This window comes from Schistocerca cancellata, chromosome 5, assembly GCF_023864275.1.
Source record: "Schistocerca cancellata isolate TAMUIC-IGC-003103 chromosome 5, iqSchCanc2.1, whole genome shotgun sequence".
In the NCBI taxonomy this organism is placed as follows: Eukaryota; Metazoa; Arthropoda; class Insecta; order Orthoptera; family Acrididae; genus Schistocerca; species Schistocerca cancellata.
In genome coordinates, this window is record NC_064630.1 from 119,029,881 (window position 1) to 119,049,790 (window position 19,910).

A 19,910-nucleotide genomic window follows, 5' to 3' on the forward strand; every position below is an offset into this window, starting at 1 on the left:
CAAATATACCGGTCATTTTTGAAACACCCTGTATATACATTTTATTAGTTTGTTAATTACCTTTTGTAAAAATCAAAGTATACATTTGTTTATTGTGCAGTTACAGTTAGAGAATTGTGACCTTCATGTTAAGTACAACTGTTCTTTTTCATGCACAGTGGCTGCAAATAGCTGTGTTTTTTGTCTTTTTGTGGCAACATTTTCAAGAACATCATATGATAAATTTTTTTCAGTAATGTTATATATACCTATGATTTAGAAATATATTTTCACGTGGTGATAGCTGTTAAGTGTAAACAGTTCAAAGCCTTGTAAATTTAACATTATCTATTCTGTCTTTCCTATGCACTGGGGCCCTTCTTGGTTGATTAATTTTACACTGAAACTTTATGTCACCATAAATGTCCATGCAAAATTTATTTTTTGATATCCAGGGATATATGAGGGTTCCTATATCCTCCCACATCAATATATTGGTGATCTATCTGCTTCAAGGCAGAGTGTATATTACATTAATGCATCTACCACAGATTTGACCAGAACCAGAATTCCAGAGTAGTCACTGCCCAGTGACAATCCTTGGCATAGTGTGTCACTGTTGTTGCTGGGCATGAGCACTTAGCGATGCAGTCAGTCAGCAGTTTCTGACCAAGTCAAGTTTGGTTGAGACAATGTGTATGTCGGCATGGCTCGGATACACCTGGTAATTTCCTTCTGATATGATTATTCATGCCGCGTTTTGTTTGTTTTAGGTTTCAGTGTGCAATGATCAGTGACGTATGGTGGCAGGTGGAATCCTGCTATACTGCATGTACATAAAAGTGTTTGAGATGAATTGTGTTTTCAGCAATAAACTGTACAGTTGGTGATCTGCAAAATAAAGGAAGAAAGGTTAGGTTAAACACTCACCAATTCAACAGAAGCATCCATTTTATGAAACACAGATTTCAATAAAATTGTATTACAAGAAGAATAAAGTAACAAGAATTGAAAAAACATTTTTCTCTGTACACACATAGTCAATTGTACTGTACAACTCAAGTAGCACATCACACCAGTCTTGTCTTCTTCACAACACCCACTGCGAATAAAGGTAAAACACAACTGCAGTTGCCAGAGGAGCTATGGCAGCTATAAAAATATATCCTCTTGCATCCTGAAACACAAGTTAGTATCTATTAGACACATATTTTTATGTAAATGTAACACCTATGTACTGACACTATGGCAGGAGCCTAGATCCACATTGTCAATGTAGGAAAAATTACTGCCAAGTTTTCACCAATACTGATGCTACTAATAAAACAATTTAGTATCATGATTCAAGCAAAGCTAGGTTAATTGTGCACTAATAAGACCTTACATGGATTATGGATGCATTTGTTATGGTTTTGCAACACAAAATAGACTAGAGAAACTAGATAAGTGTCAGTATAAGGCTATCAGAGTTTGTATTGGAGCATTCAGAATGACTCACCTAATGTTTTCAACGTGGAAGTAAATGAAATGCCATTAGAACTATGCAGGAAATACATCACCATCAAATTATTCTTGAAATGTTTTCACTTCTTAAATGAAAATTTATCAACAAAGATTGGTAATCTCACAACAAAGTGTTATGCAGGCAGGTATTGGATTAAGATGAAACTACCACACTTAGCAGACTTTTTTCTTTGATGCAGATTAATATTTGAATGCAGCAATGAAGTTTTGGCTGAGCTACACAATAAAATTTGTTGTTTAGATCATTATACTTTGGCAGATAAACTACTGTACAGGACATATGGTATTCCCACCAATGGTTGGAATCTTATCAACATAACCAAAACCCAATTCATTTTCACACACAAATCAACAGGAATAAAAATAAACTCAGATTGTTTCTGTTTTTGACATACAACATATTAAATAGATTCACTACGAGTGCAAATTTTGTTGTGACAATGATCACTGACCTGGTGTGAACCATATCTGACATATAAATGAAAATTGGTGAACATGTTACTAACAGATGATGCAGATGATGCTCCTTTTTTTTTCTGCTTTCCATTTTCCTACTGTTAACTTGGGTCACCAAAGACCCGGCATTTCTGCAATGCGGGCAGGAACAGTTGCATCTACAAAAGGAGCAACAGCAGCTGCTGATGCAACAACAGAGTAAGCAGATGCAAGCACTGATAAACCAGAACGTGGACCTGCGTCACGCCCTTGCCACCCACTGTGCAGTTTCTTCCACCATCTCTGAAACTGTTTGTCAGTTTCAGTGAATTGAAGAAAAGGTGGGAGAATTACCTGCAACAGTTCTTACTGCACATCATCAAACCATTTGATAAGGTGGCCTTGTTGTTGTCCCGCACCGTGAGTTTATATGAAGTTGTGTGAAATTTGAAGCTCTTCACTGAGCCCGAGCTTCTGGTGGTGATGCTGGCAGTTGTATACAGATTGGATAGCCAATCTGCAAGGCCTCTCATGCAACTGTAGTTTTTAGTGTCCCAAATGTGCTACTTCTTATGCAGACTCGCTAATGTGGGCCATAACTGACTGGTTAGCTCTTGATCTCAAGCTTCAGAGTAGAGCATTGCCCTTGACTGACCCTTCTTTAGCTGATGTTGCCCAAACTACGGAATGGTGAGAGATTACGGCGGTGCCATGTGATACCTTTTCTGGCATCACAATTAGGTGTGTACAGTAAACAGCCTCTATGACCTGCAGGATATACCAAGCAACCTCGCCTCTGAACAGGTAGCTGTGTGTTGGCGATTTGAGTGCAGCGGGTCGCGTTGCTGCCCGTCCTCACCTGTGCTGAGCTTCCCACATCTATAAAACCTGTAGTTGGTTTTCCAACACCTCTTGGAGACTGGCCTTCATTGTAAACTGGGGAAGTGCAGTTTTCTCTCCTCAAAGATGTATTTTTTTGGGACAAGTGCTTAGTAAAGATGGTCTCATTCCTACGGACAACCACATCAAAGCCATCGTCAAACTACCAGTGTCCAAAAACATGAAGGAGCTCCACTCTTTTTTGTGTAAGATTTTGTTATGCTCAATTCATTCCCGGACTACGCACATCTGCCAGGCTCTTAACCAGCTTCACTGGAATGAAATTAAGTTTGTCAGGTCTGCAGATTGTCAACAGGCTTTTCAGTCTCTCAAGCAGTAGTTGTGCTCAGCTCCCAGTCTGGATTCCTTTACAATGGGTAAATGTGATGCGTCCCAGTATGGCATTTGTCCTGTCCAATCTCAACAGAACCCAGATAGCACCAAACAGCCCATTGCTTAAGCCTCGAAGACACTTTCCACTGCACAGCATAATTATTCTAATTATCCACAAGCAGAAAAGGAGGCACTAGCTATTATTTTCGGAGTTAAAAAGTTTCACGTTTTCCTGTACGGGGCAATGTTCCACCTCACCACTGACCAGAAGCCACTGGTGTCTTTATTAGGCTCTCGTTCCATGCTGCCCACCAAATGCAGAGGTGGGCCCTCATTCTCAGTAACTGTTGCAATGACATTTATTACCACTCCACTGCACAGGATAGCAATGCTGATTCACTATCGCAGCTACCAGTGGACCCATGTGGAGTCTGAACAGCACAGGACGCTCATGTTCACATTGGATGACACCTAACAGCAAACCTTAGCAGATTTTCCACTGATGGCACACGAAGTCACAACCAACATGGCCACATACCTGTTTTTCCAGAAAATCGTTTCAGTTATCCAGACTGGTCAGCCATAGCACGTCTCTTTGGGTGCAGATCAAGCACGGCATATGTTTTTCCGCCTACATGATCAGCTCAGCATTGTCCAGGGTTCCACACGCTTGACATAGAGGAGAAATGCTGCTGAGAGGTCATTCCCCAGTGTTGGTTGTGTCCTCGCATCCTCTAGTTGCTGCATGCGTTGCACTGAAGTATGTCTCAAATGAAGGCATTGGCATGAAGTCATATCTACTTGCCAGGGACTGATCGCGACATGAGACATCTCACGCGGGCTTGCGGGATCTGTGCATGAACCAGACTGCACCACCATGTGAGTTTTCTCCAAGGCCGGTCTTGGAGTACCCTTGGGGCAGGGTGCACATCGATTCTGCCCAACCATTTTTGGGCAGCTTATGGTTGTTGATGTACGATGTGTAGTCCAATTTCCCATAGGTAGCAAGCTGTCCTCCATGTACTTGGCTGCCACTGTTCCTGTGTTGTCAGTTGTTTTTGCCATTGAGGGATCCCTCAGAATCCCAGTGTCCAATAATGGTAGGCAATCTACATCATGGTAATTTGAGGACTTGTGTGTTTGCAATAGTATCCAGCATCTGGCTACCACCCTGTTTCACTCGGTCTAATGCATGTATGCCCCTTTCCAAGACAAAGCTATGTCAAATTTTCTGGCTAAATACTGTTTGTTGCTTGTCAATGGGTGCAGTCTTGCGTAACTTTTGCACAGGTGCCAGTTGTGGGGTATCCTAGATTTGCTGCACCCAGAGATGCATGCCACAGACCGCCATAGACCCAGGGCTGCCATTTGGGCCTGGTCCTTTGGCCAGCAGCAGGAGTGGCTGCCAGGTGGTGTTGTGTGCCACAAAGGTTGGCAGTTGTATGTGGTTATGATGTCAGAAGGGAGCAGCTGACCTGCCATGCAATTTAGCTGTGCCCATGCCCTATTGGGATACCACTATCTTTTGGTAAGTCAGACGGCAAGGTTGTTCACAACACTGTTATGGGTAAGGGCTCACACCTGCAGCAGTGTGCTTACTCATTGTCACACCCTCCATGCACTCCACTGTCCTCCTGTCACCTGCAGCCACAACTCTCAGTGAGGTTCCCACCTGTGCCTGCCGATGTGGAGCCCATGGATCCACTCCACCCTCCACCCTCCTCCATCCTCCTCCTTCTCCTACTCCACCTCCTCCCTACCCTCGCCAATGGAGGTGATCTCACCGCCACTGCTGCTGGTGGATCCCTTTGGGCCCTTCAAGCAGATCCAGTGTCATCATGTTGCATGTTTGTGTGTTTCTCCAGGGGCCTCTCTGCGCTGGAGGTCATGGCCCAAGTCTGCTTATTTTTGGTCCTACATGGCCTTTTCAGGGAGGAAAGATTTAGTATCCCTGCCAGTGGACATCATGAAGGAGGTAGATGTGAGCTAGTGTGGGTAGTGCGGAAAACTGCAATGGTGGGCAGGGCGCACAGGACACAGTATGGGCAAACACGCTGGTGGAGGTGTTTACCCGCGGCAGGAGGCTGGCAGGCTAGTGCTTAGCAGGCATTCAACTACTGTGGAACTCGCCTTGCGCTTCACGCTGTGTGTTGCTGCTGAGTGTTTAGCCATTATCCATCATCACCAGTTGCATGCTGAGCATTCTCAAACTCGTTAGAAAATTTAAAAAGGAAAATGGATACGTTAAAATTAGATGCAGTGGGAAGTAGGCAGGAGGAACAAGACCTCTGGTCAGGTGTATACAGAATTATAAATACAAAATCAAATAGGGGAAATATAGAAGTTGGTTTAATAACGAATAAAAAAGAAAAATAGGGGCACAACTAAGCTACTATGAACAGCATAGTGAACACTTTATTGTAGCCAAGATAAACACGAAACCCACGTCTACCACCATAGTACATGTTTATAACCCAACTAACTCCGCAGATGATGAAAGAATTGAAGAAATGTATGATGTGACAAAAGAAACTATTCAGATAGTTAATGGAGACCAAAATTTAATAGTCCTGAGGGACTGGAATTCAATAGCAGGAAAAGGAAGAGAAGGAAAAGTAGCAGGTGAATATGGACCAGGAGTAAAGAATGAAACAGGAAGCCGCCTGGTAAAATTTTGTGCAGAGCATAACCTAATCATAGACAACACTTGGTTTAAGAATCATGAAAGGAAAGAAGGTTGTATATGTGGAAGACGCCTGGAGACACTGAAAGGTTTCACACAGATTATGTAATGCTGAGACAGAGATTTACTAACCGGGGAATGATTGACAAGAACAGGGGAAAGAAATACAGTAGAAGAAGAATGGGTAGCTTTGAGATATGAAATACGGAAGGCAGCAGAGGATCAAGTAAGTAAAAAGATGAGAGCTAGTAGAAATCCTTGGGTAACAGAAGAGATATTGAATTAAATTGATGAAAGGAGAATAAATAAAAAATGCAGTAAAGGAAGCAGGCGAAAAGGAATAGAAATGTCTCAAAAATGAGATCAACAGGAGGTGCAAATGGCTAAGCAGGGATGGCTAGAGAACAAATGTAAGCATGTAGAGGCATATGCCACTAGGGGTAAAACAGATACTGCCCACAGGAAAATTAAACAGACCTTTGGAGAAAAGAGCACAAACAGTATGAATACCAAGAGCTCAGACAGAAAACCAGTCCTAAACAAAGAAGGGAAACCAGAAAGGTGGAAGGAGTATATAGAGGGTCTTTACAAGGGCGGTGTACTTAAGGCCAATGTTATGGAAATGGAAGAGAATGTAGATGAAGATGAAATAGGAGGTATGACACTGCATGAAGAATTTGACAGTGCATTGAAAGATCTAAGTCGAAACAAGGCCCCAGAGTAGACAACATTCCATTAGAACTACTGATAGCCTTGGGAGAGCCAGCTGTGAGAAAACTCTACCATCTGGAGAGCAAGATGTAAAGACAGGCAAAATATAATAATTCCAATTCCAAAGAAAGCAGGTGCTGACAGGTGTGTAAATTACCGAACTACCAGTTTAATAGGTCATGGCTGCAAAATACTAACCCAAACTCTTTACAGACCAATGGAAAAACTGGTAGAAGCCGACCTCGGGGAAGATCAGTTTGGATTCTGTAGAAATGTTGGGACACGTGGGGCAATACTGACCCTACAACTTATCTTAGAAGATAAATTGAGGAAAGGCAAACCTCCGTTTCTAGCATTTGTAGACTAGAGAAAGCTTTTGGCAATATTGACTGGACTATCATCTTTCAAATTCTGAAGGTGGCAGGGGTCCAATACAGGAGCGAAAGGCTATTTACAATTTGTACAGAAACCAGATGGCAGTTATAAGAGTTGAGGGACACGAAAGGGAAGCAGTGGTTGAGAAGGGAGTAAGGCAGGGTTGTAGCCTGTCCCTGATGTTATTCAACCTTTATATATTGAGCAAGCAGTAAAGGAAACAAAAGAAAACTTTGGAACAGGAATTAAAATCCACAGAGAAGAAACAAAAACTTTGAGGTTTGCCGATCACATTGTAATTCTGTCAGAGACAGCAAAGGACCTGGAAGAGAAGTTGAACGGAATGGATAGTGTCTTGAAAGGAGGATAAGAGATGAACATCAAAAAAAGCAAAACAAGGATAATGGAATGTAGCTGAATTAAATCAGGTAATGTTGAGTGAATTAGATTAGGAAATGATACACATAAAGTAGTAGATGAGTTTTGCTACTTGGGGAGCAAAATAACATGATGGCCAAAGTAGAGAGGATACAATATGTAGACAGGCTATGGCAAGGAATGGGTTTCTGAAGAAGAGAAATTTGTTAACACTTAGTATAGATTTAAATGTCAGGAAGTCTTTTCTAAACGTATTTGTTTGGAGTGTAGCCATGTATGGAATGAAACATGGATGATAAATAGTTTAGACAAAAAGAGAATAGAAGTTTTTGAATTGTGGTGCTACAGAAGAATACTGAATATTAGATGGGTAGATCACATAACTAATGAGGAGACACTGAATAGAATTTGAGAGAAGAGGAATTTGTGGTGCAACTTGACTAGAAAAAGGGATCTGTTGGTAGGACATGTACTGATCACCAACTTAGTACTGGAGGGAAGCATGGAGGGCAAAAATCATATGGGGAGACCAAGAGATGAATACACTAAGCAGATTCAGAAGGATGTAGGTTGCAGTAGTTACTCGGAGATGAAGCAGCTTGCACAGGATAGAGTAGCATTGAGAGCTGCATCAAACCAGTCTCAGGAATGAATATGAAAACCACCACCACCACAACAACAACAACAACAACAACAACAATAACTAGTGAAACTGTGTGTGTAAGGTCTCCTGGTGTACAAATCTATAATAAAGTGACACGGAATGTGATTATAATAATCACAAATTTAGTCTGGCCTGATTTCTTGTTTAAGTCTCTCTTTCTCTGTGTGTTGATCTACAGATGCAAGTAACAAGATTATTTACACCATCTGACAGGCAAATTGGATATGCTATTAAGAGAGTTGATAATGAAAGCATTAGCAATAAAATTATTTTGAACCGTGGTAGCAGATGAATTTTTTTTTGTCCAAAACCTTGTCTGTTATTTTTTTTTCACTTAAACTGTAGAACAGTACTAAGGATTAATAATTTTGTTCAAACACGTAATTAATATTGTAAAAAATTCTAGGGCAATCATACTGATAACTACAAAAAAAGTAAAAGTCGATCACATACGCATCATGAACTGCAGTCATCTGATGATTGACTTATGTGACACGTGGAAAAGTCTGTACTAAGATCAGCAATTTCTTCTCCATTTGTGTCTTCACATTCTACTGAGTTTAAATCTTTGGTTTTCTCCAGGAACTTTGCAGTTACCTGCCACTTCATTGTGTCCTTGGCTGCTTCAGTTTCCTTCACTGAGAGTACTCTTCTTTCTGACTAATACAGAAAATAATACTCAGTAAGTGAGAGATATAAATATTGATTTAAGAAAATAGTAATGGTGCACCATATATTAATTGTTTACCATTTGGTGACAGGTTTGGTGCTTATTTTTTGTTACAAATGGTGAAATTATAACAAGTTAGAAACATCACGGACAATTACTTACATGAGGCAGACAGGTTTGTCAATGATAACTTGGGTGTAAAGATGATGAGTATTGAACAGTTCATTAATGATACTGCTTTTATAGGAATGTGTGGTGTCTGTTCTTGCTTTTGACCTGAAGTGTAATTAAGTAAATTAAATAACAATACTAGTAACAAGTGTTACTTTGCTACTAACATTGAGTGAACTTTGGTAGCACATCCGACCGCTTACACTCCAATGTCTTCCCATTCAGCTTTGTCAATCCTCGTCCTCACTAAAGGCGACTCCCTATCATCCTGGGGTCTGAATGTCCTGACTTTCATTTTAACTTTCCCCATTCTATACCTCTGTCTTTGCTGAAGTAGGGATTAATAGTCCCAAAAGCTAGGATAATGACACCACTGTTACTTTCATGTATGTGTCTATCGGGAGTGGTTAACATTTTCCCTCCTGGAGTTAAGTCCTGGCCAGCAATTCTGTCTCGCATAAATATTATTATTAGAAATATTCCATTGTATTCGTTAAGGTATTTGAATGAGAAGCCAACAATTTTCCAATGAATGTAATTTTAGGCCCATGTTTTATCTTGTTTAGTGTTGCAGGAATTATTTTTTATGTAGATTCAATAAACAAAGCTCTGTCTTCATAGTGCATGTAAATGTCCTTATCAAGCTCTGAAATTAATTTTAAATTCCCTTTAATAAAACAAATTATCTACAGATACAGAGGAAAACAGTTATTTCTTACCTGGTTCCCATCCTCAGTGACAACTTTCATTTTATTATGACTTGCTGTTAAATGTATACGTTCATTAATGTGCACATTCGCACCATCTGCAATTAGGTGTATCAGCACTCTAGCTATGTTTCTAGCATCATCAATACCACAGTGAGGCCTTCCTTCAAATCCAATTTCTAGGTGATCAATCATCATCTTCAGGCAATACTGTAACAAATGTAATGATTTGCAGTTTATGTATTAACTGATTCTTATGCTTCACGTTACAATTTACGAGGACTGACTGACATACTGGATATGTAAGTAAATTTCTTTTCAGTTTTCTTTACAAAAGGTTTATGAATGCAGTGGTGTCCTTGATTTATTTTTTAAAAAAAGTGTTCAGGAAGTCACTGCATCAAGATGTTGGCACATGATTATAGGAACAGTAATCAAGCGAACATTTTTCAGTGCAAAGGCACTTGCTGATCAATGAGTGCCCTCAAACTGAATAGCATCAATCAAGATATTAAAAATATATTAGTATTGGTTGAAACAGTAAAAAATTTCCATTTGTCTGAATATACAGTAATCACTTTTACAATTCCACACATATTTTTTGTGCTCTCACTGAGCAAAGATTCAAACACAAACTCTTCGAAATGTCCATCCAATAGGAACATGGAAACAGACATCACAAACTCTATTGAAGCATTCCAAATATAAGGCTTAAGCCAGCAGAGGTAATTTGAATAAACACCTTTTTACATGTTTTAATTTGGACTCCATCACTTCACTCATAACAAACTTGACTTTTGCCTACAGATAGTTCAGTATGTAACATCCCATAACAAGTCGTTTATAAGACATCTGGCTGAATGATATCAATACTTCACTGTAACCATTGTTCACCAATATATCAGTTAGCTATTTGTGGATTCATGGATTCAAACTACACCACTATTCTGCAGAACTCACTGATAAACAGTTTGTGCTCATATCTTACGATGATACTGAAATAAAGGAAAAAACTGAATCCATATTAATATTATAATTGCTGAACTTTGTGTGTGTGTGTGTGGGGGGGGGGGGGGGGGGCAAGCAAGCGCACATCCCTGGTGGGTGGGTGTACATGAGTGTGCATGTTATTTTCTCATGACTAAACCACTGAACCAACTTTGATAAACTTTGGTATGGAGATTGCATGAATGCTGAGGAAGAACTTAGGGTACTTCAGAAAAAAAGTCACTCCCTAAGGGGGTGGAGCATCTTTTTTTACACCAGTGAACATAACCCACGTCAAAAAATGATTAAATATATTTCATAATGTAGAGCTAATTCAGTAGCACAGTGCATAGATGTATGCTCCTACACACCCCTCCACATGCACTGCTTGACAGCAACAGTGTGTGATGCATCATCACGCATTTATGGTTGGGGGGAGGGGGGGGGGGGGGGAGGTACACATCATGAGCTACACTTACCCAAACAGGCAGACACGTGAGAGAAGTTGATGTTATTGGACATACAATAGCTTACTTACACACCATCATTCATCATAGCAAAACTACTGACAGGTGAGTGAAGCCATGGGTTACAGCTAGTAATAAAATAAGGAGAACGAATTTTCCATACAGAGAATCATCAGTAGGACTTGGGTTGTACCTATCAATAAATTCAGTGTACCATTTGTATAACGAAAGAATACATCTCCGATATATTACAGTAGACTCTTCAAATAAGGAAGGTTTATAATGTCACCCAAAATTGTACTAAATGCTTACACCAAAAATTATTCTGGCAGTTAGTTCAGGAGCACACTCAGAGTGTAAATAATTGCCATAACATATTACATCTCTTAGAAACAAATAATGCTGAGCAAATATGCATGCTAGTATGTATTTTTTCCCGTTGTAGCATTGTCAACACAGTCTGGGTCTTTTCTTATGAATGTAATGCAATTATTTGGAAGGAGGTGGGCGCGAACACTGTCAACACCGTCATGAATCGTTCAGCTTATGAATCTACCACTTTTTACAGTAAAAGTAAGGGAACAAATCCAAAAGTGTAATAAAAGTATGTTCTGCAATAAATGATGTTAACATTTCCGCCTGATTATGGATCAAAAAATGAAATAACTATTTGGGTGTTTATTTCTGAATATGTGATGAGTTCCGAATAGTTGGTGTGGCAGGTAACTTATAGAGCAGCTTTAATTTCTGCTACCAAATCAAGCAGCTATAAAATTCATTTTTTTTTATTTCCAGCATGCTGGATTAGTAACAGGACAGCAACTTGAGTTAACCAGTCTGATGCAGAAAACAGCCAAGTTTCAAAATTCAGTTACTTTTGTTTAATTGATGACCGATTTCATGTATCAGAACCCATTCTCAAATAATCCAAAAAAAGAAAGCGGTGTACTCTGTGATAGCACGCAAATCACATTAATATTGTACATGATTATGTTTAAGCTATTAGACAAGTTTACAGAGACCATTCACTGGCAGGACAACTGTTTTGTGTATGCTTTCTGCCAACCCTTGCGAATAAACAATATTGTGCACAATACCAATATCATTGTGGGTTTCAAAGCTGACTGCATATTTTTCTGCATGTACTAACTTACCAAAATTTTAATTAATATCGATATGATTGATTTCAAATTTTGTTGAAATAAGGTTCGCTTAGGCAGCTACCATACAGCCTTCCGCACATGCACAGAGTTGAAATTGTGTATAAGGGATGCCTACTCGCGCTTTTTGCTATTGCCACTTGGAGCATGGCTCTTTGGTGTATAAGCAGTGATAGAAAGCAGCCAGAATCTACCCGGAAAAGCTGCCAGATTCGCGCATGTGCATAGCTGTCTGAGTTAGAGTGGGGGTACACTTCCCTAGACTCTAAGACTCGGCGACAAACACATGAGCTCTGTGAAAATGCCGAAACCTACAGTAACTGCTGCCAAAAGGGTGCAAGAATTTGAAATCGATGGTTTATATGCTCTCGATAAGTTAACAGTGTTTTGTAAATTCTGCAATATCAGAGTTTCTATAGTGAAACATGTGCAGATCGGAAAACATAAGGACGACAAATTGAAGCAGACCAATTTGCAAATAAAGTAGCAGTCTAAAATTAGCAACAGCTTTGAAATGGCAAAAAAGAAGAGCGATTATGAATATCTGGCCCAAAGGACTGTGGAAACATTTTTGAAGGCCAACATTTCACTCCACAAACTGGAGAACGAAAACTTTCGGCACTGGATGAACGAGTTCATTGAAGGTGACCAGTGGTGTTACTTTTTTATTTATTTTGTGGCTACAGCTTGCATCAAAATTATTTTGGTAAATCTTCACTTTACATGTACTCCCAATCAGTTCACAATTAAATTCTGTACCTCTCATATTTTATAAAAATATAGGGGGAACTGGGGCAATTAGAACAGAAATTAATAAATATATTTCTAAATATTTGCAAAACTTCAAAACAAAGAAAGTTAGATATTTGAGTTAAAATTTATATTAATGTTCAGACTTTCCCAATTTTCTCATCTTATGTTAGGAGCAAACCATTAATAGTTTAAAAAAAAATAATGTTAAGTCTGCAACTGTAAGTTCTAATTACCACATCTGGAGGTATTGGAACAGTGTGTCCCACTTCTTCACACTTATAATGAACGAATGTATTGCAGGGCTGTTCGGAACGTAATTAACCTCAGCACTACATACCTTGAAATTTTCACCAAAATCTAATTAATGAATCTTAAATAATAGTATTAATTTAGGCACAAGAGCTGATTGTTACAAATCCACAACAACTTCTTCGTACCAGAATGAAATTTTTGCTCTGCAGTGGAGTGTGCGCTGATATGAAACTTCCTGGCAAATTAAAACTGTGTGCTGGACCGAGACTTGAACTTGGGACTTTTGCCTTTCACGGGCAAGTGCTCTACCACTTTGAGGTGCTGGTAACATCCCAGGTGTTAAAACAATGAGAGACACTATTGTGCCTTCAACACAACAGCAAAGGAAAACTGAGGTAATGGAACAACTAGCAGCGAAAGATGTTGTTATATTAGCCGACGAGACCACTGACAGAAGAGGCTGTTGTGTTTTTGCTGTTTTGTTGAGAACTATGGAAGCTTGGAATGAGCAGAAAGTTTTTGTGGCAAGTGTGAAAGTTCTCAATGCAGCGAACTCGACACAATGTGTTCATGCTATTTTGGAGTCTCTTCAGACATATAATATACTGTATGATAATGTTAAAACAGTAGTGAGTGACAGTGCTAAGTATATGAACAAATGTGTTGACTCCTTGAAAACAATAATAGGTGACAATTTAATCCGTGTTCAATGCTGGGCACATAAAATTAATTTAATTGCCAATGTTTATTCCAAGGAACTTAGTAAGTTAAATACTACAATCAGTTATCTGAAGAGAGCTTTTTAATCACCAGAAAGAGGAAACATTTATATTTGCAGTTTCTTAAAGGAAAAAACTGAATTCAAAAGGTTTTTCCTTTTCCAGTCCTCTTCCAGTTTTAACACAATGGAACTCTTGGTTCTCCACAGCCATTTACATAGCAGAATATTTTGAGGTAATGATTGATTTCTTCCGCAGTGACGATATGCGAGAGCTGTCGAATGCAGGCATTGAGTATATTATTTCGCTGTCAGATAATGATGTAACTAGGATTCTTGCAGAGGTCATGTTCATTAAAGAACATGCCAGAGACATGATGAGCATGGCATTCTTCTTAGAGACTTCAAAGCGTCCAACTTCACGTGAACTTTATTCAAAGTTGAAGCATCTTGAAGTATGGTTCAGTTTTGTGGGAAAAGGAATATTTGCCAATGAAACCAGTGAGATTTTAAAAACAATAAAGAGGGAAGTGCTTCAGGAAGAAATTAAGGAGGGATTGAAGTGAACTGGACTGCACCTCCAAACGAGATTGTCGTCTCTCATGGTCACAGATCCAAGTAAACCAGTTTTCAAAGCCTTGGATTCTTGTTTTGATCCAAGGACAATAATTCTCAATTCTATTAATTCCAAAATAGCCAGTATCTTGCAGTCTGTACCTGGGATGACTGTTCTTAGTACTGTAGATACTCTGAAGGGGTATCAATCTCTCCAGAATTTTGTTCAAAACCAAATTTCAATGTAGTTGGGACATGTTGACATAGTGAAATGTCTGCCGGCAACTGCAGTCGACAATCACCAATTTGCATTTGCAGTATTGAAAGCTGTTTGGTTCTCGTGTTCCACTGTTGACAGCGAGAGGCTGTTTTCCAACTATAATGAAGTACTGACAGATAGGTGGCGCAATCTCTCTGAAGACAACATTGTTAAAATGACAATGCTGTAACTCGAAAAATTGTCTACAGAGTGATACCTTAGTGATACTGTAGACCTATCTTTGTTAGCTCGTTTCGTTATTCTTCTTTAAAAAAAACTATGCATATTCTCACTTTTTCAAATGTTTAATATTTTTTAGTTCTCTGATGTAAGGAAGAACTATGTTTCTTTTGTTTGAGGATGGATTTCTGTTTTGTCTGTCTTTACCCTATTTGTCCAGATATTGGTCAAAACAGCTGAAAATGCAGTACATAACTGAGCCTTACTACCATTTGTATACATGTGTCAAAAAAGAAGAAGAAGAAGAAGAAGAAGAAGAAGAAGAAGAGGAAGAAGAGACTATGTTAAAGGAAGTATTTTTGTATTAAAAGATTGTGTTAGTGATGGGAAATAGAATTTAAAACTCAAAATTTGTACTGAAACATATTATAAATTTTGTTTCCAAGCAACATGTGAGTGAACATTAAAAAAATTAAGAAACTTAAATTTAGTCTTATTTTTAGCCCAAGTTAAATACCTTTTATAAATGTTTATAAATATTTTGTTACTTATGAAAATTAAAAAATAAACTTTAAGCTTTCTTGGTGATATTCATACAGAAAACTCTCTTGGGGATGTAGCCAAAACATTTTATTTATTAACAATAGCACTGCAGAGGCAAAGATTTTTCTTTACATTAAAAGATTTTCTTCTAAGTTTCATTATTGCTATTCCATAAGAAATTTCAACTATTTACAAGGGTCACTCCAAAAGAAATGCACACTATTTTTGTAAAAATACAGTTTTCATTCTGCATGTGTGAAAGTTTTACAGTGTGTAGATACATCCTTCCCACTTGTTTTCAAACTTAGTTCAACCTGTTCCCGTGAGTGGCATCGTCGCAGCATGTCCTCAAGATGGCTCCTACACTTGACATTCGTCAGAAGCAACGTCCTGCCATAGACGTCCTGTGCTGTGAAAACGAGACAGTGGGAAACATCCACAAAAGATTGAAAAAGGTGTATAGAGAGGCTGGTGTTGATCGCAGTACAGTTAGTCAGTGGGCAAGCAGGTTACGTGATGAAAGCAGGCACGGCACTATTGAGGACTGTCCTCGCAGCGGCAGGCCTCATACTGCACACACTCCAGACAATGTGCACAGAGTTAACGAATTGGTGACTGCTGACAGATGCATCACAGTGAACGAATTGTCACGCTGCGTTGGGATAGGGAAAGGGAAAGGAAGTGTTTGCAGAATACTGAAAGTGTTGGCGTTAAATAAGGTTTGTGCCAGGTGGGTTCCCAGGATGTTGACAACGGCTCACAAAGAAACAAGAAAAACGGTATGCAGTGAACTTTTGGAACAGTACGAGAATGATGGAGCTGAATTCTTGGAAGAATTGTGACAGGTGAAGAAACATGGCTCCATCTTTTTTCTCCAGAGACGAAGAGGCAATCAATGGAGTGGCATCATGCAAATTCACCCAAGAAAAAAAAAATTCAAAACCACACCTTCTGCTGGAAAAGTTATGGCTACGGTGTTTTTCGATTCCGAAGAACTCTTGCTTGTGGACATCATGCCAAGTGGAACCACCATAAATTCTGACGCATATGTGATGACACTGAAGAAACTTCAACCTCAACTGAGTCATGTTCGACCACATCGGCAAAAGCAGGATGTTTTGCTGTTGCACGACAATGCACGGCCACATGTCAGTCAAAAAACCATGGAAGCGATCACAAAATTCAGATGGACAACACTGAAACACCCGCCTTACAGTCCTGACCTGGCTCCATGTGACTATCATCTCTTTGGGAAACTGAAAGACTCTCTTCGTGGAACAAGATATGAAGATGACGACTCCCTCGTGCATGCTGCCAAACAGTGGCTCCAACAGGTTGGTCCAGAATTTTACCGTGCGGGTATATAGGCGCTGGTTCCAAGATGGCGTAAGACAGTTGAGAGGGATGGAAATTATGAGGGGAAATGAAAATATTGTTCCTAAAGGATGTATCAATACACTGTAAAACTTTCAAACGTGTAGAATAAAAGATAGATTTTAAAAATAATAGTGTGCATTTCTTTTGGAGTGATCCTCGTAATATAAATATTTAAGTCAGTGAGAAAAATTGTCGAGTGTCAAAAATAGATTGCAGACCTAAAAAAGGGGAGTTTTGTATGTTTTTTAATCTGCTGGATACAACATTGATAAATAATTTTTTTAAAGTATTTAAAATACATGTATCACTCCACACCATTCTGGCCAAGCGCACCAACAGTATATAAATGTTAAAAATTGAAATAATAGTCTCTGTTGAAGATACTTTATTGATGACACGTTTCATGCTTCTAGCGCATCTTCAAACCATTCTTGAGCCTCGGAAACTGGTTTCTGTGGTCTTCACAGCTCAAGAACGATATGAAGAAGTGCAAAGCATGTCATCAATAAAATATCTGCAACATACTGTTATTTTCATTTTTACCTTCGGTAGTTGTTTTTAAATAATTATTTGTGTCAAAATTTTTTGTTAAAATAATTTTTCTCTACACTTGTCTCATGTTTGACCCACCCTATCTTCCATTTTCAACATAGCACTGAAAAATGGTTAAATATCACAAAATAGATAATTATATAATAGAGGGAAACATTCCACTATGGGTTGCGAAAGCTTGAAATTTGTTTGTGTGTTTTTTATTGTGTCTATCTACCAGCGCTTTCTCATTTGGTAAGTTACAGCATCTTTGTTTTTTATATATAAAATAGAAAATTAACAATAAAAGTAGCTTTCCAGAAAATAATACTAACAAATAACACCGAAAACTGCAAAAAATAACACACTGATTTTGGCCATAAAATAACACCAATTTTTTTCCTGTCCCTACCAATACTGTGCAGTGATAAGGGAGTTTTTGTGGCCTCATTTGGATGGAATGGACGCCTCATTTGGATGGAATGGACATTGAAGAGCTGTGGTTTCAACAGGATGGTGCCACCTGCAAAACTTCCTGTGAAACAATTCAGTTGCTCCACAAGCAGTTCCCGGATTGCCTCATTTCACAAAATGCTGATCATCAATGGCAACCAAGGTTAATGTAACTTAACTCCTTGTGACTTTTTTCTTTGGGGTCATCTTAAGTCAATGTTGTTTGCCAATAAACCCCAAAAATCCATGACCTGAAGGAGAAAATATTATGAGTTGTCAGTGAACTTGTCGTGTAGGCAGAGTGAATTTCATGGATCGATTTCTTGCAGGCCACTGCAGTAGAGGTGGTCTTTAGTACAGACTTCAACTCTATCTCAAAATCTGTCAGAAAACCCACAGAGATTCTGGTCATACGTAAAGTATACCAGCAGCAAGAGACAATACCTTCAATGCACAATAGCAACAGTAATGCTATCGATGAAAGCTCCACTAGATCAGCGTTACTAATCACGGTTTTACAAAATTCCTTCACCAACAAAAACGAAGTAATATTTCAGAATTCAAATCAAGAACAATTACAAATATGAGTGGTTTGAAAGCAGGTATCTTCAGTGTAGTGAAGCAATTTAGGTAATTAATAAAGGCAAGTCTTCCAGTCCAGACTGTACACCAAATTTGCAGTAAAATTTTGGAACATATCCTGTGTTCGAACATTATGAAATACTTCAAACAGAATGGTCTATTGAAACCATCAGCACAGATTCAGAAAATGTTGGTCTTGTCAAACACAGCTAGCTCTTTATTCACATGAAGTAATGAGTGGTACTGAAAGGGGATCTCAAATTGATTCTGCATTTCTAGATTTTCAAAAGACTTTTGACACCATTCCTCACAACGGCTTCTAACCAAGTTGCACACCTATGGCGTACTGTCACAGTTGTGTAACTAGATTCATGATTTCCTGCCAGAAAAGTTACAATTCGTAGTATGTGATGGAGTGTCATCGTATAAAGCAGAACTGCTGTTCCTAATCTACATAAACGGTTTAGAATACAATGCGAGCAGCTCTTTTATACTGTTTACAGATGATGCTATTATGTTACTATATACTAAATTCATCAGAATACCAACCAAACCAATTGCAAAATGAATTGAAAAAGGTATCTGTATGGCGCAGAAAATGGCAATTGACTCCAAACAACAAAAAGTGCGAGTTCCTCCACATGTATACTAACTAAAAGAGGTTCATTAAATTTTGGTTACGTGATAAATCACACAAATCTAAAGGTTGTCGATTAAACTAAATACCTAGGGTTTACAATTACAAACATATGGGAACCATGTCACAGAAAATGTTGTGGGGAAGGAGAACAAAAAAACTGCGTTTTACTGGCAAAATACTTAGCAACAAATCTAATAGAGAGACTGCCTACACTATGTTGTATGTGGTCTTCTGGAATATTGCAATGCTGTATTTGATCCTTAACCCCATAGTACTGATGGAGAACATCAGAACATTCCAAAGAAGGGCAACTCATTTTGTATTATCAGAAAATAGGGGAGACAGTGCCACAAATACAATACACGGGTTAGCATGGCAACCATTACAACTAAAGGATTTTTCATTGCAGCAAGAACTTTTCACAAAATTTCAATCACCAACATTACCTGCAAAAATATTTTGTTGACTTCCACCTACATGGGAGGAATGAAATCAGAGCTCACATGGGAAGATCTAGGTGGTAATTTTTCCCAAGTGCTATTGAAGAGTGAAACAGTAGAGAAATAGTCTCAATGAACCCTCTGCCAAGCACTTAAGTGTGAACTGCAAAGTAGTCATGCAGATGAAGATGTGGGTGCCACTCTATCCAATGCAGAACAGATGCCTCAGGGACTAGATCTAAGTCAATAAACACTCCTGGAAATTGAAATAAGAACACCGTGAATTCATTGTCCCAGGAAGGGGAAACTTTATTGACACATTCCTGGGGTCAGATACATCACATGATCACACTGACAGAACCACAGGCACATAGACACAGGCAACAGAGCATGCACAATGTCGACACTAGTACAGTGTTCATCCACCTTTCGCAGCAATGCAGGCTGCTATTCTCCCATGGAGACGATCGTAGAGATGCTGGATGTAGTCCTGTGGAACGGCTT

General features: G+C 38.9%; 1 protein-coding gene across 1 annotated transcript in view; it reads right to left on the bottom strand.

Moving 5' to 3' along the window:
• Positions 1-912: 912 nt before the first annotated feature.
• Positions 913-19,910, bottom strand: part of LOC126188029 (3'-5' exoribonuclease 1-like) — an 88,307-nt gene continuing 69,309 nt past the window's right edge. The window contains exons 5-7 of the mRNA XM_049929451.1: positions 9,522-9,719; positions 8,415-8,621; positions 913-1,156 (exon numbers count right to left, since the gene is read on the bottom strand). Coding sequence (XP_049785408.1) covers positions 8,418-8,621; positions 9,522-9,719 — 402 coding nt within the window. The 3' untranslated portion in view covers positions 913-1,156; positions 8,415-8,417. The remainder of the gene's footprint in view (positions 1,157-8,414; positions 8,622-9,521; positions 9,720-19,910) is intronic.